This window comes from Uranotaenia lowii, chromosome 3, assembly GCF_029784155.1.
Source record: "Uranotaenia lowii strain MFRU-FL chromosome 3, ASM2978415v1, whole genome shotgun sequence".
NCBI lineage: Eukaryota > Metazoa > Arthropoda > Insecta > Diptera > Culicidae > Uranotaenia > Uranotaenia lowii.
The window spans coordinates 15,203,928-15,217,949 of NC_073693.1; the positions used below are offsets into that span (position 1 = coordinate 15,203,928).

Here is a 14,022-nt window from a genome sequence, read left to right on the forward strand (position 1 = left end):
TTCATTCGATTCCTTGGCAAAATCACAGAAGATACAGTGAGGGGCAAAATAAAGTGTCCAAATAATTTTTTTTTTCAATTTCTTTTATTTTTCTGGTTAAAATTCAACGAAAACACATCGTAATTATTTTTAAAATATTGTTTATTATGTTCTTTTCAATTTTTGTAAATGTTGCGCTGGTAAAAAAAGAAAGTTTTATTGAAAGAAAAAAAAACAGTTAATATTCCAAAAATTAAAACAGGGGCAAAATAAAGTGTCCAGATTAGTATAGCTTTAAATGATTCAAACTTAAGGCAATTATTACAAAATATAGGCCTAGTTTTGTTCAAAATGTTCAAGTGTAATTTTTTATTTTTATTTTTTAAAATATAGAAAAATTAGCAAAAAATATTATATCTCTGTTCGTAAGCTCGTGCGGCATTTGAAACAATGCTCAATCGATACTCCAGGCATTTTCATACAGGTAAATATTTTTCATTGATTTTGTTCGTGTTGGAGGAAACATGTTGAATTTCTTCGCCGTTTTATACACTTTTTTCCCATTTTGCATTGGGAATGGGGCATTTGAAAACAATTTATTTTATAATTTTCCTCCATGACAACCTGAAATCCAATTGGGATACAGATTTAAATTTATTATTTTGATTTTCATTCAAATTGCGCAAATTTGTAATTGTAATTCAGAATACAGAATTTAGAAGGGTTAAGTAGGAATAACTTGTGATTTGTATTTAAATTTTTTGATTCCAGTACGGAATCCAGTATTTTAGATCAAAATTCCAATTGCAAGTTGGTATATTTCTGCAATTGTTTATCTTTTTTTTTAAATTGAGGTATCAAATTCTGATCCAGTTATTCTTTCTCCTTTATTTCAAATTTAACAACTGGATAGGATTGAGGTCGGTATTTTTATTTTTACAAGTTTTAGTTGAAAATTGTCATCGAAATGATTGATTTATTCTTATGAAATTTTGGAAATTTAAGCAAAGCTTTTTTCAAAATGTGTAAAAGCATTTTTGTGATTTGTTAAAAAAAATGGTAAGAGTTGAGTTTTTAATCGCCCGAACAACGGATTTCTTAAATCAACTTTTTCGAAAAAAAATTAAATAAGATTTCGCACTTTCTATCGCACGTTAAAACGTATATCTTACCGACCGCTGGTCTAAACGAAATTGCGTGCGTTAATGATGACCTAACTACCTTATTAAACTATTTGAAAACATGTCGAATGGTCGAAAAGTTTTCCATTTGAAATGTTCACCCGATGCCTTACGATATGGTCGTCCAGAATCAGGCCGGTCAAATCTTTCTCGAAATGTTCGATAATTTATTTCCACAGACGTACATATAAGCAAAGTGATAATTGGTAATCGGCAAAATACAAGTTCGAACCAGTTGAAGCCTAACTTCGGTGTAGGTATGTATTCAGATAGTGGATTTATATTTTTAACTTTCGTTTTGCTATTGGAAATTCTTCAAAATATGGTCTGATCTTTTCAAATTATCCGGGCAAAAATTTTCTTAAATTTCAAGGTTCTGATTCATTTAAAACTTCTAATAAATCAGAATCTTCAAACTTACCGAATCTTGTTATAAACTTATCGCGACTTCTAAACATAGCCAACACACATCGTATCACTCAAAAGTAGGTTAATTGATCGATCGATTGCCGCGAAAGTAGCGATTGAGTCATTAAACTTTCGCAAATTGACACCGCACAGGTGGCTTTTCTTCTATTTTTATTTTTATTCGCACGCGGCATATCAGTAATCTTCATCGATAATTTCATCACATGGCAACAGGAGCTGCTTGTTTTGGACCCATGCATGCAGAATGCCGTTCGTCGTTCACATTTATCAAATTTTCGGGGGAGTACCTACCCGTGAGCTGAGCACACCTCCCAAAAATGTCCATTGATAATGTTGCATCATTTTTACCCGGTAAAAGAGGTAAGTACGATGAACCATCTCTTGAGATAAGCTACCTCCCCCCTTTTTTTTTTACTGCCCCGTGATATTGGAAGAGAGCTAGTGTCATTAGTTAAATGCAGATAATTTTATTGTCTTAGTTTTGATTCAGATTTTTCTGAATTTGGTTTTTTTGTACCTTAAAATATTTTAAAAATCTACTTCAGAAAATTAAAAGAAACATAATTCAGGTGTTTTTGGATTCATTTAAAAACTTTCAAATAACATCTACGAAGCGTTAGTAACTTTTTTTCTGTTTTAGTTGGATTAAACACCTTCAGGAACAAAACTCTTAAAAGTGATTATTCATTTAAAAACTGAGTGTAATCAAATCGAAAGTGAAATAAAGTAGGGTTTCAAAAAAAAATCTACTTTTCCTGGTCATTTCACTTCACTTTAAAAGAAATTAAGGAGATAAGGGTTTATTTTGTAAAGCAAAAATGGAATACTTCCTGACCTATTAAGCCAAATTTGTCATTTTTGGTTTTGTTCAAATAAATAGAGTTCATTTTAATCAAATCGTGGATTTTTCTGATAATTCTTAATCTCGAGGATGATGATAATAGCTTTTTCATATGGCGACCGTCAAAAGACAGCTTAACGGGCGAATACGAAATCATTGCGACACATTCAACAGGGCATAACTTTTTTACCATTGGATAAAAATCAACCAAATTTTGCACACTTTATCATTGATGTGTATTGTTTACATGCTGTCAAACTTGAAGTCAGAACAAATTCTTTCCAAACACCTGGAACACCTGTCACCTGTCGACCTGTCGCACCGGCAGTTGGGAAAAATGTTGAACATTCACCATTAAACCGTCCCCAGAGCATTGAAGCGGTTCCAAGAGCGGTTGACGTTGGACCACGGCAAACAAGCTCAAAGAAAACTAGGACCGGAGAACAAAAAGACGGAGGGAAATGGGAAACAAATGATTAAAGCAAATTCCAACGTCTCAAGCCGTGATTCGGCTATAAGATCGGCATGGCGCAGAGCTACGTCCAGAATGCAACGAAGAGAGCTGGACTACTTACATACAAGGTAGAGAACTTCCTAAACCGCGATAAGCGGCAACAATCGACGGCTAAAACTCGGCATGGAAGCTCTACGAGAAGATGCCGACAAAACATGACTGCTGTGTGATGGATGACGAAACGTATATAAAAGCCGATTCTAAGCCTGTCGTGATAAAAGGGCACAGTAAATGGCGAGATCTACAAATCTGAGTGCTTCGAGAAGTGCCAATTGCGGTTCTTGTTTGCGAAATTGTATGAAAAATGTCGAGATTCTTTGTTTATATACAGTAAACAAGGTTAAAATTAACAAGAATTTAATAAAATATACAAAAACATTTAGAATCCACCATTTTATGTAGTTTTTTAAACCCAGGAAATAGTGTTTACCTTGCAACATTTTCGGAAACTTTAACCACTGATCACACTGCCATGACACTTAGAACAAAAATTCATCCATTGTCTGCCTAATTATTTTGTCAGATTTTGTAGGGCGGCAATACCGACGGCAGATGGCGAATCTGAAAAATATGACACAAAATGCCCTGTAGGAAAAATGTACCAGTATAGCCCGATTTTACCGTAGAAATGACCTGTTTTTTTTTTCTTAAGTTGGGTGGCATTTCCTAACTGGGATGGCATTTCATCAAATCGGACGATGCGCACTCTGAAATCGATATTGCGTACTGTTGGAAAAATTATCCAGAAAACGAAATTGAGTGTTCAGTCAGTATGGTCAGTGCTTTAACGGTGAAATATTTCATAAACTTATTAATGTTTATTAAATCAGCAAATTTTGGTTTACGGGCTTGAGGATCAAAAGTTTTGAAAAAAAAGTTGCTAGGTCGAATAAGACGGAAATCTCAATGTGAGGTAAAACGGACTCAAAAGTTTATCCAAGCATTTCAAATTTAGCATCGATTTGATCCTTTATGCCTATAAAATACCTTGGCAAAACCAATTGTCGAAAAACACTGACCAGCATCTCAAACAGGTCATAAAAGTTGTAAAAAGTGAATTCCCGATGGAAATGGCTCCTATAAAATACGGGATTCCGTAAATCACACTGTTACGCTACTGGACTCGGTCTAGTTGGTTCCATTTTGGTTTAAAAACATTCTCAAATGCTTTATTCACAAAAATAGGTACATGTACAGTAGAGTTTTCCAAATGAAAAGACTTTTGGAAAAATTATAAGCTGCAGGCTACAATTGATCCTAGGCCTAGTACAAGGTCCCATGCAAATTTGAGCCAGCTCAGACCACGGGAAGAGATCGCTCAAAGAGCTTGACGCTTATATGAGATTTTCAGACATTTTGTTCGGGTGGAACATGAAAAACCAGTTATTTATTCATCAATAACTTTGGTCGCTTTGGGCCGATTTCTTTTGAATACGGTTTTTCTTAAAACTTAAATAAAGACAAATATTTCATCCGAAAACCGCATTTAGATAAAAGTTATGATAAAAATCTGTTATGCTCCAAGAATGGGATAACATTTTTATAAATATATTTTTCGGCATATCGGTGAAATGTATATTCTTGAAGAAAGAATATCAGAAATTTCTTCAAGAATATACATTTTACCAATATGCCGCAAAATAAATTTACACAATTAATTAACGGTGGTTAACTATCTTAAAAAAGATAACATTTTTAAGCATGGTACTCATAACTGTTTATGAGGCGTCAAAATTTTCGACTCCCCTGCCCGGAACACTCCATTTGAAATGCATGCTATTTCGTTAAATAATGACAGATTTCAGTCATTTTTGTTGAGTCAGATTGCAAATTTTTCAGATTTTTCAAATATATGGTTGTGGATTATATTCACATGATGGTTTGGAGGGTAGTCCCAGCCAAAACTGTGCAGGAAAGTTGGATTACTGATCCTCTTTTCCTGTTTCTTAATATCTCTCAGGGCAAATTAACCATCTGAAAACTAGGATTGTTCGACCTTCTGGAAAAGATCGATTCAGCTGAATGGTTCCAGGATCGATCCACCTGAAAAATCGAAGCAATAGGAACGATTTCTTCAAGATAAATCCTTTAAATTCTTGTAAGGAGTGCTGCATGAGGACTGCTTCATCCTGAAGTAGTGAAACACGACAGGAAAGCTCAGACATTAGAATCTCAAATGCAAATATGAGCAATAAAAAAATTGTTTTTTTTTAACTTTTCATGACTTTGGCTCAGTGAATATGATATGTATATAAAAATGTATGTCACACTTTTCTTGACAAAAAGTATTCAAATTAATTTTTGGCCTCAATGAATTTGTGAGCTCAGCCAGCGTTTCTCAAGTTCAAAGTCAAAATAGCCGATTTATGTCAAAGTCGTTCAAAATTTAATCTACGTGAACAATATAAATATCATGAAAAATTTTCACGGTTTTTATATTAAAACCAAATTTACCAAAAAAAAGGCTGTTGACATTACAAACAACTGATAATCATGAAAACTTAACTTAAAAATTCTTAAAATTAGCATGTTTGCCAATCTTTTCAGTCCGTTCGAGTACTCATAGTTGACCGATTAAAATTGTGTTTTCGTAGATTATGAAAAATAAGAAAAAGATTACTCTAATAACTTTTTTTTCAGAAGTCAAAATTGCTCAGGGTCTTCGGGAGAGTTACCAATTGAGGTTAAAACTTTATTTTCGAAATATTGATAATGTTATATAGCTTTGCCAAACAAGGGCACAAATTCGTTTAATGATTTTTTACCTACTTTCAAAAGGTATTCCGAAAACAAGAGTTGGTAAACTGAATGAATATTTGGAATCAGCACCCCAGAATGAGTAAATTTTTGAAATAATATTTAATTGTTTCAATTAACATTTTTTTTCTCGTTGTTTTCTATTTTTGGCTTTAGAGTTAATGAAATCCTGGTATAATAATTAAAATGACGGTTCTGTCAAAAATAATATTTGTAGCATGCATTTTAAGATGCACGATTTAATGAAACTCAAAGCGATGCAATTTTCTATTAAAATGGGGTTTTATTCGCAGTTTTTAAGGGTCTGCAATGAAAGTATATCTGTTTTGAATTTGCTTTCACACCGATGGGAAAAGCGTGTTTTAATCGATTCTGAAATATAAAAGTGTGCTAAAACTGTCATACCTAAAAGCAATATTTACGCCAGTACCGTCGCGGGTGGCATAAAGGCGTACCCAATCTTTAAAAGGTCGTGCTTAGGAATAGAATTTCGGAATTTTCACAAAACACCACAAAGAAGTACGATTTTTTTAATCTTAATGTTCAATGTGATGATTCCACGAGACTTATTTTTTTTTTGGATTTTAAGTAGCAACAAACTGCTTACGTTCTTCTGCGAAGGATGAACCTATTAGAATCAGCATAAGATTCATTTAAAAAGTAAAATCGATTAGTTGAGATCGTAGGTAACGAAGTTATAAGACAAGACTACTCTTTTTGAGCTTTTAAAACACTGTACACCAAAATTTTCGTTTCGAATTTTTATTTTTTAAGCACAGGAGCTGAGTCCTGCCAAACCATGAGATTTTTTACAAAACAATCAGCAAAAATAACAAGATTCTCCTAGGGACCTTGAAACAAGTAGATATATTGCAGGATTTTGCCGCCGTAATTTGTATAAATATGTTTTTTTTCACAAGTTTTGTCGCCCGTCAAAACTCATCTGTCACATTGGCTTCACACCGGTTTAACAACTTTAAGCTCTAGAACTAGCAAAAATGTGTTGTTTGAGGTTTAGTTTAGATGGCTGATTGGTGGGTAAAACTTCAAGCCTCTCAGAGAAAAATTAGCTGAACATTTCAAGGATCTACACTTAGTTTTTCGCTTAAAATTCTTGAATATGTTTTGATTTCACTTATGATCTTCAATCGTAGTTTTTACACCACTAACGAACAGAAATTATCGGTATAAACAACGATTTTATCAGATTTCGATTTTATAATGATGGATTTTGAAAGAAACTGTGCACAATTATTTTTGTCTTCTCTTGCATCTTGGAAATGCGTTTGTTTTAAATTATGAAAAAATGGACAGAATGCTATAAAATTTGGCATGTCCGATCACTAGAAACTTAGGTATCACCGAAAAAAAGTGTCCCATTTTTTTTAATAAATTAAGCTTTATTAAGCAACTAACCATGACGAAGTTTAGTGCAATATATTAAGTGCACGGACTCTAACCATATTTGTTAAATAAATTCATGATGAATTGTAGAGTTTTTTTTATTAGGTCGTATGAGCCACGTGACAAGTTTCGAGAAAATCGCTGTTGAAGTTTTGTAATCCGTTTTTTATTCTACAATTTTGAATATCACTCAGAGTTGTCTTTAAAAAGCGGTATGCGAAGCGGAAATAGATGAGAATTAAGCTAGTGCACTCGATTCAGGCATAAATTTAGTTTTTCGAGTAAACATGCACTTACGACCTTTTACATTGTGTGATTGGCTCAAACGTCGTTTTGCATACTGGGAAATTTTATCTCAAAACTTTATTTATACTGTCTCAAACTTCGCTAACTCTTACTAATAGCTTCAAATACTTTTTTAAACTCACATTGACTGAACGTCTGAAGGATGGTGCGGTTTTTAGCATGTGTTTTGGAGGATTTTGTTTTGGACCAAGAACCTCAAAATAGAGCATAATAAAAGCGGACTTACGTTTGAATCCAAGCTGCTTTGTCTGGGTTCTTACAGGTGATATGCGCTCTACTGAATCTCGGTTTCTATAAAACGCTTTTAGTTTTGGTAGCGGTCACTGTGGAGGAAAAATTATGATACAGAAAATCAGTCCATTCATAAAATATATGCTATTAAACTTACCTCGCAGCAAATTGCAGAAGTTTGTATTAATGTGATGCCCAATGACTCTTATCAACAGTTTCTGTTAAAATTTTTAAACTTAACAACACTCCCGAAGCATTTTTGTCGAAAATGCATTATGTCGCAAAAACCAATCCGCCGAACAGTTATTTTGCGACCTTTGGTTTGCACGCCAATGCAGTGCAGTGCAAAAAGTCGAAAAAACTAAAATGCACTCAAAAATGAGAAAGTCATCATACGTCCTAAATTCTAATCAATCTGTAAAATTTATTCATTCATGAAATGAAACCAACTTTTTTCCCAACATAGAATACATGTTTGTGAATCGTTTGTCATGTTTAACTTAATTTTGTTGATATTGGTTCATACGACGTAATCAAAAATAACTCTAGAATTGATTGATAAGATGGTCCAAAATAAGTCCGTTACCCTATATGGACATTTATCAAATTGATTTTGTTATAGTTCAGAGCCATTCAGCAACGTTCGTCCATGATTGGACTTACTTTGCGTATCTAGACAGAAGATTAATCGCATTGATTAAATTCTCTATCGGTTTCATCAATTGATGTGAAATTTTTAGTTCAATTTTCGGTGTCCTGACTCCTGTTTTTTTCTGGCATCGATACGCAAGTAAGGGATAAAGTTGATGCATACACCTAGGGGTAAAACAATCTTATTCCAATATTCTATGAATATTGATATTATCAATTATTTTAAAAATATTTTTAAAACCTCATCAACTAAACGCTTTCGAACCGTATAGTGATAGAATAAATATCATTTTCGTTTGTGGTCAAACAAAAACTGAGAAATTTAGCGTTGTTGGCGGAACTAAAAATTAGTCAAACTTTATTTTCCGACAGATCACTAAAAATTTGTCGACCAAATCAATCCGCTAACAGTTAGAAAAATTATTAGCTATAAGAGGATAAGCGTTTTCATGCAAGTCACTGCCGATTCCCACCAAGAGTGGTACACCTACCTTAAACACCTTTTTTGGCATTCGGCTCACAACGCGTATGCCGTGTGTGTCACATGAGGCTGAGGGTTATCCACAGAGAGGCGCCGTGTCGCCGTTTGGGGTTGTTAAATTACTTACCTCCATTGATTGCAGCAGGCAAAACTTCCCTCGCGTAAAATACCATCATTCGGATGCAATCGCGGAACACGGCGTGCAATCCACGACAACGTGGAATTCCATCGCGCGCGCCAATAACACACCATCCTCGGTTTGTTTATACTAGAAGAAAAAAAATACGCGAGGAGTGAAGCAAATGAACTCTGGTGGATGAACACAGCCTTTCGGTGGATGAACGCTCTGTTCTGATTTTAGTTCGAGTCGAACGTGAAAAGTCATGTTTGGAAGTGTTCGGGTTTGCTTCGGGTCCGTTTGTTTGGTTAAGCAACTGGATATGAGGGGCCGGAACGAACGAGGGGCTTGACATGCGCTCTTGACGTTCGTTTTTATAGGTTTATCTGTCGGTCGACGATGGGTAAAGGGTTCATTCGTTCGGTAACAGTCAACGCGAAAACAGCTCCTGTGCTTGCGGTACTCCTCATTTGCGTTAAGAGTAGAACAATTACTGCTGGGGGTGTGTAATTTCACAACGTCAGTCAATCGTTTCGTGTAAAAGATACAAGCAAGTGAATCGAGGTCAAGTGAAAAGCAAACAACTGCTCAGTGATATCTAAAGGGGGAATCAGTTCCTGAAATAAATAAACTCCTCAGCGGGTTTCAACCTGGCAAATTACGGATACAAGACCTTTAACAGTCTATCAAATATGGTGATTTCACAAGCGCATATCCCATCCTCCAAAATGTCGAAGGCCGGCTTTGAAACGGTCGGAATCGGTTCGAACATTCGAACGACCCTAATCGCTGCCGCGGCAGAAAGGCGAACCGTGATCGGAATGACCAATGCCATACGCAGCCTGCGTGACGAGCCCCAGAACTACATTTTCTGCTTTATCGCGTCCTCCAAACAACCGGACAGCGGTGCCCACATGCAGCAGGTGCTGCTGGAAGCTTTCTGCTTCGAGAACGATATCTACATTATCAAAGTAAGTAGTTAGTCATCACCTCAAATAAGTGTTTTATCTTTAGATTTCTAAGATAAAAGTCACATGACAGAGCCAAGCCAACGCCAAACTAATTGGAATTCTATCTTAATCTCTTTTCCATCAACAGGTTGACAGTGCCACCAAGTTGAGTCGGCTTTTGGGATCCACTTCTAATATCCAGCCAGCTTCCTGTGTTTTGGTCCAAAAATCTCGCGTCGGAATCGGCGTTTCCGAAAACAGCAACAACACATTTTCGCGGAGCGAAAATTTACTCATCGACCACTGCGAATTTTACTGGGACGAGCCAAACAAGCCGGTCATCAAGCTACCGGAAAAATGAATCAAACGCTCGCAGATCCCCAACGAGCTGGGGCATCGATATCTTGATATGTATACAGTCACTTAATCGAATAGAACAAATAAGTGCCGATAGGGAGTTCCCCGCTGAATGCGGTTCGAACTTGTTGTACTTTGATAAGGCAGACAGATAATAGCTACAGATACTACTTAGTTCAGTGTTTCAAGTTGAACTTAAACAGAGACCAGAGTGATGGGACCCGATTAATCACAAGTAAATTATCGATCCAATCTGGAGTCTAGCAGGGCTAAGTTGGATAAAAATGTTAAGTGCTGTTGAAGGTTCTGGACGAAAATGAATCGTTTCCTAGTGTAGGCACCTGAGCGGTGCGAAAACTTATGTTGTTAAAGATAATGTTTTAGGTTATCTTTAAATTGGTTAACGATTCTGTATAAATAACTTCGTCATTTCTGGCTATTTTGGTATTAGTATCATTTATCCTCTATGAATTTGTACTACCTAGTGTTTAAAGCTTATTACTTAACCGTTAACACTGTATGATTATGGTAGCCATAATAAACACGGATCGAATGATAACCGCAGTTCCGACACTTTTGTTTGTTATTATATCACAACTCATCCCACAGGAACGACACTTACCTGGAAACATTAAGAAGCGATCGGGTCCATTATCGGATGAAAACGAAAGACTGTAATCGAACGAATTCCTCGACGAGCCTAATTATTACTGTGGAACTAGACACAGTGTCAGGTCACTTCAATTATTTATCCGGCATCCGGTGCAGCGGCGCAACACTTGTTGTAATCAAAAGTTGAACTTTGGAACTGGGATGCCAGTTTTGCCCTAGACTTTCTGAAAGCTATAATTTTCAACAGGTTGTTTTAAGGAGCAGTGTTTAACAATGATTTTAGTCGTTCTGGAATCTGTGGATTCAACTGATAGACAAAGTAAATAATCACACGATCAGGTGGATATAATCATCAGTTGTCGAAATTAATCGCGAAGTTTGAGAATTTCTCATAAATTTTGGTTCAATCCACCAAACTACTACAAAAAATTGATTAACATGCTTCTTAAATGGAGGTTTTTATAATGTTTAATTTTGAATTGCATCCTCGAATTTTAAAAATAATTTTGAATGCCAAATTCTTCAGAAGCTCACATTTTTCAAAATTGACACATTTGGCAACACTTGAAAAATTTGTTATACTTTTATACGGTTTGCGTCTTGGTTGTGTTAATGTATAACAGTTTAGAACACTGAAAAAAGCGAGCTCAAATTGAAAAAGTGAATGAATTTAAATGAACACTGTCGTTGGGTGTTTGTTAATTTTCCTTCCATTTTCATGTTCTTCAAAAATTACTAACTCGTTATACAATGTAAAGCTGAAATGTAGAAGATTTGCTTTTTTTTCAAGAAAAATTCTTGACATAGTACGAAGGGGAACATGTTCTTCTATGCCCCATCTAAGCGATTCGCGAATTTGCCATGTATTCCGTGTACGTTTCGAGTAAAAAACGAGTGGACTCGTCGAAAAAAAGTTTTCTATACAAATGCCAATAATGGAATGCTGGAAAAAGCTAATTTTCCCAGAGGAGTCGCCACTAGCGCATAAAGCTGTCAAATCTCTTGGTCAAATTTAAGTAGCAGAAACCTACCAGAGAAATCAACACTATGTTGCACCATGGGAGATCATGCGTATATAAACTGGGAAAAAAAATTCAACTAAATTCTTAATATAAAGTATACACGTTGTTCAAGATAAGCAAAGATTTCAGAACTCTTCCATTCTTAAGATATAAAATGTTTTAAAAAAACTGCAAAATATTCATATGTTAGAAAAAAAAAAAAATTAAAAAGCAAATTTTGTATCACTGATATCAGAAATCTTTTACGGTCTATATATTGTTGTAAACGTTAATATCTATTAAAATACAGTGTTGAGTGACTTTTGCGTCACTAAAAAGATGATAAATCATAAGATAATGAAGAAAATTAGAAAAAATGAAGAAAAAAAAAAGTTTTCGGACAAGATAATTTTTTTCATAATGAGTTAATTGTTACTATTTTTGATTTTTTTTTGAATTTTGTAAATTTTTTTTTTTTCAATTTCGACTTTTTTTCTAACTTTTGCATTTCTTTTCTTTTTTGTAATTTTTTTCATGTTTTTGACAAAAATGCAAAAAATGACAAAACATGACAAAAATTACCAAAATGACAAAAATGACAAAAATGACAAAAATGACAAAAATGACAAAAATGACAAAAATGACACAAATGACAAAAATGACAAAAATGACAAAAATGACAAAAATGACAAAAATGACAAAAATGACAAAAATGACAAAAATGACAAAAATGACAAAAATGACAAAAATGACAAAAATGACAAAAATGACAAAAATGACAAAAATGACAAAAAATGACAAAAATGACAAAAATGACAAAAATGACAAAAATGACAAAAATGACAAAAATGACAAAAATTACAAAAATGGCAAAAATGGCAAAAATGACCAAAATGACAAAAATGACCAAAATGACAATAATGACAAAAATGACAAAAATGACAAAAATGACAAAAATGACAAAAATGACAAAAATGACAAAAATGACAAAAATGACAAAAATGACAAAAATGACAAAAATGACAAAAATGACAAAAATGACAAAAATGACAAAAATGACAAAAATGACAAAAATGACGAAAATGACAAAAATGACAAAAATGACAAAAATGACAAAAATGACAAAAATGACAAAAATGACAAAAATGACAAAAATGACAAAAATGACAAAAATGACAAAAATGACAAAAATGACAAAAATGACAAAAATGACAAAAATGACAAAAATGACAAAAAAAGACAAAAAAAGACAAAAATGACAAAAATGACAAGAATGACAAAAATGACAAAAATGACAAAAATGACAAAAATGACAAAAATGACAAAAATGACAAAAATGACAAAAATGACAAAAATGACAAAAATGACAAAAATGACAAAAATGACAAAAATGACAAAAAATGACAAAAATGACAAAAATGACAAAAATGACAAAAAATGACAAAAATGACAAAAATGACAAAAATGACATAAATGACAAAAATGACAAAAATGACAAAAATGACAAAAATGACAAAAATGACAAAAATTACAAAAATGACAAAAATGACAAAAATGACAAAAATGACAAAAATGACAAAAATGACAAAAATTACAAAAATTACAAAAATGGCCAAAATGACCATAATGACAAAAATGACCAAAATGACAAAAATGACAAAAATGACAAAAATGACAAAAATGACAAAAATGACAAAAATGACAAAAATGACAAAAATGACAAAAATGACAAAAATGACAAAAATGACAAAAATGACAAAAATGACAAAAATGACAAAAATGACAAAAATGACAAAAATGACAAAAATGACAAAAATGACAAAAATGACAAAAATGACAAAAATGACAAAAATGACAAAAATGACAAAAATGACAAAAATGACAAAAATGACAAAAATGACAAAAATGACAAAAATGACAAAAATGACAAAAATGACAAAAATGACAAACATGACAAACATGACAAAAATGACAAAAATTACAAAAATGACAAAAATGACAAAAATGACAAAAATGACAAAAATGACAAAAATGACAAAAATGACAAAAATGACAAAAATGACAAAAATGACAAAAATGACAAAAATGACAAAAATGACAAAAATGACAAAAATGACAAAAATGACAAAAATGACAAAAATGACAAAAATGACAAAAATGACAAAAATGACAAAAATGACAAAAATGACAAAAATGACAAAAATGACAAA

General features: G+C 33.4%; 2 protein-coding genes across 2 annotated transcripts in view; both read left to right on the plus strand.

The window, feature by feature from the left end:
• The window catches only part of LOC129750601 (electron transfer flavoprotein beta subunit lysine methyltransferase-like), a 324,916-nt gene that overhangs the window by 168,606 nt on the left and 142,288 nt on the right, over positions 1-14,022 (plus strand). The window lies entirely within an intron of this gene.
• LOC129750605 (growth arrest and DNA damage-inducible protein GADD45 alpha-like) lies at positions 9,296-10,740 on the plus strand. The gene is made up of 2 exons (XM_055745571.1): positions 9,296-9,863; positions 9,991-10,740. Exons 1-2 carry the CDS (start codon positions 9,585-9,587, stop codon positions 10,201-10,203), a joined length of 492 nt encoding a protein of 163 aa, XP_055601546.1. The 5' UTR covers positions 9,296-9,584; the 3' UTR covers positions 10,204-10,740.

Excerpts from the sequence above, each read along its gene's own strand:
- LOC129750605 (XM_055745571.1), top strand. The coding sequence starts at position 9,585 with ATGGTGATTTCACAAGCGCATATCCCATCCTCCAAAATGTCGAAGGCC. Across the intron at positions 9,864-9,990 it reads ACGATATCTACATTATCAAA|GTTGACAGTGCCACCAAGTT; the intron begins GTAAGTAGTTAG and ends TTCCATCAACAG.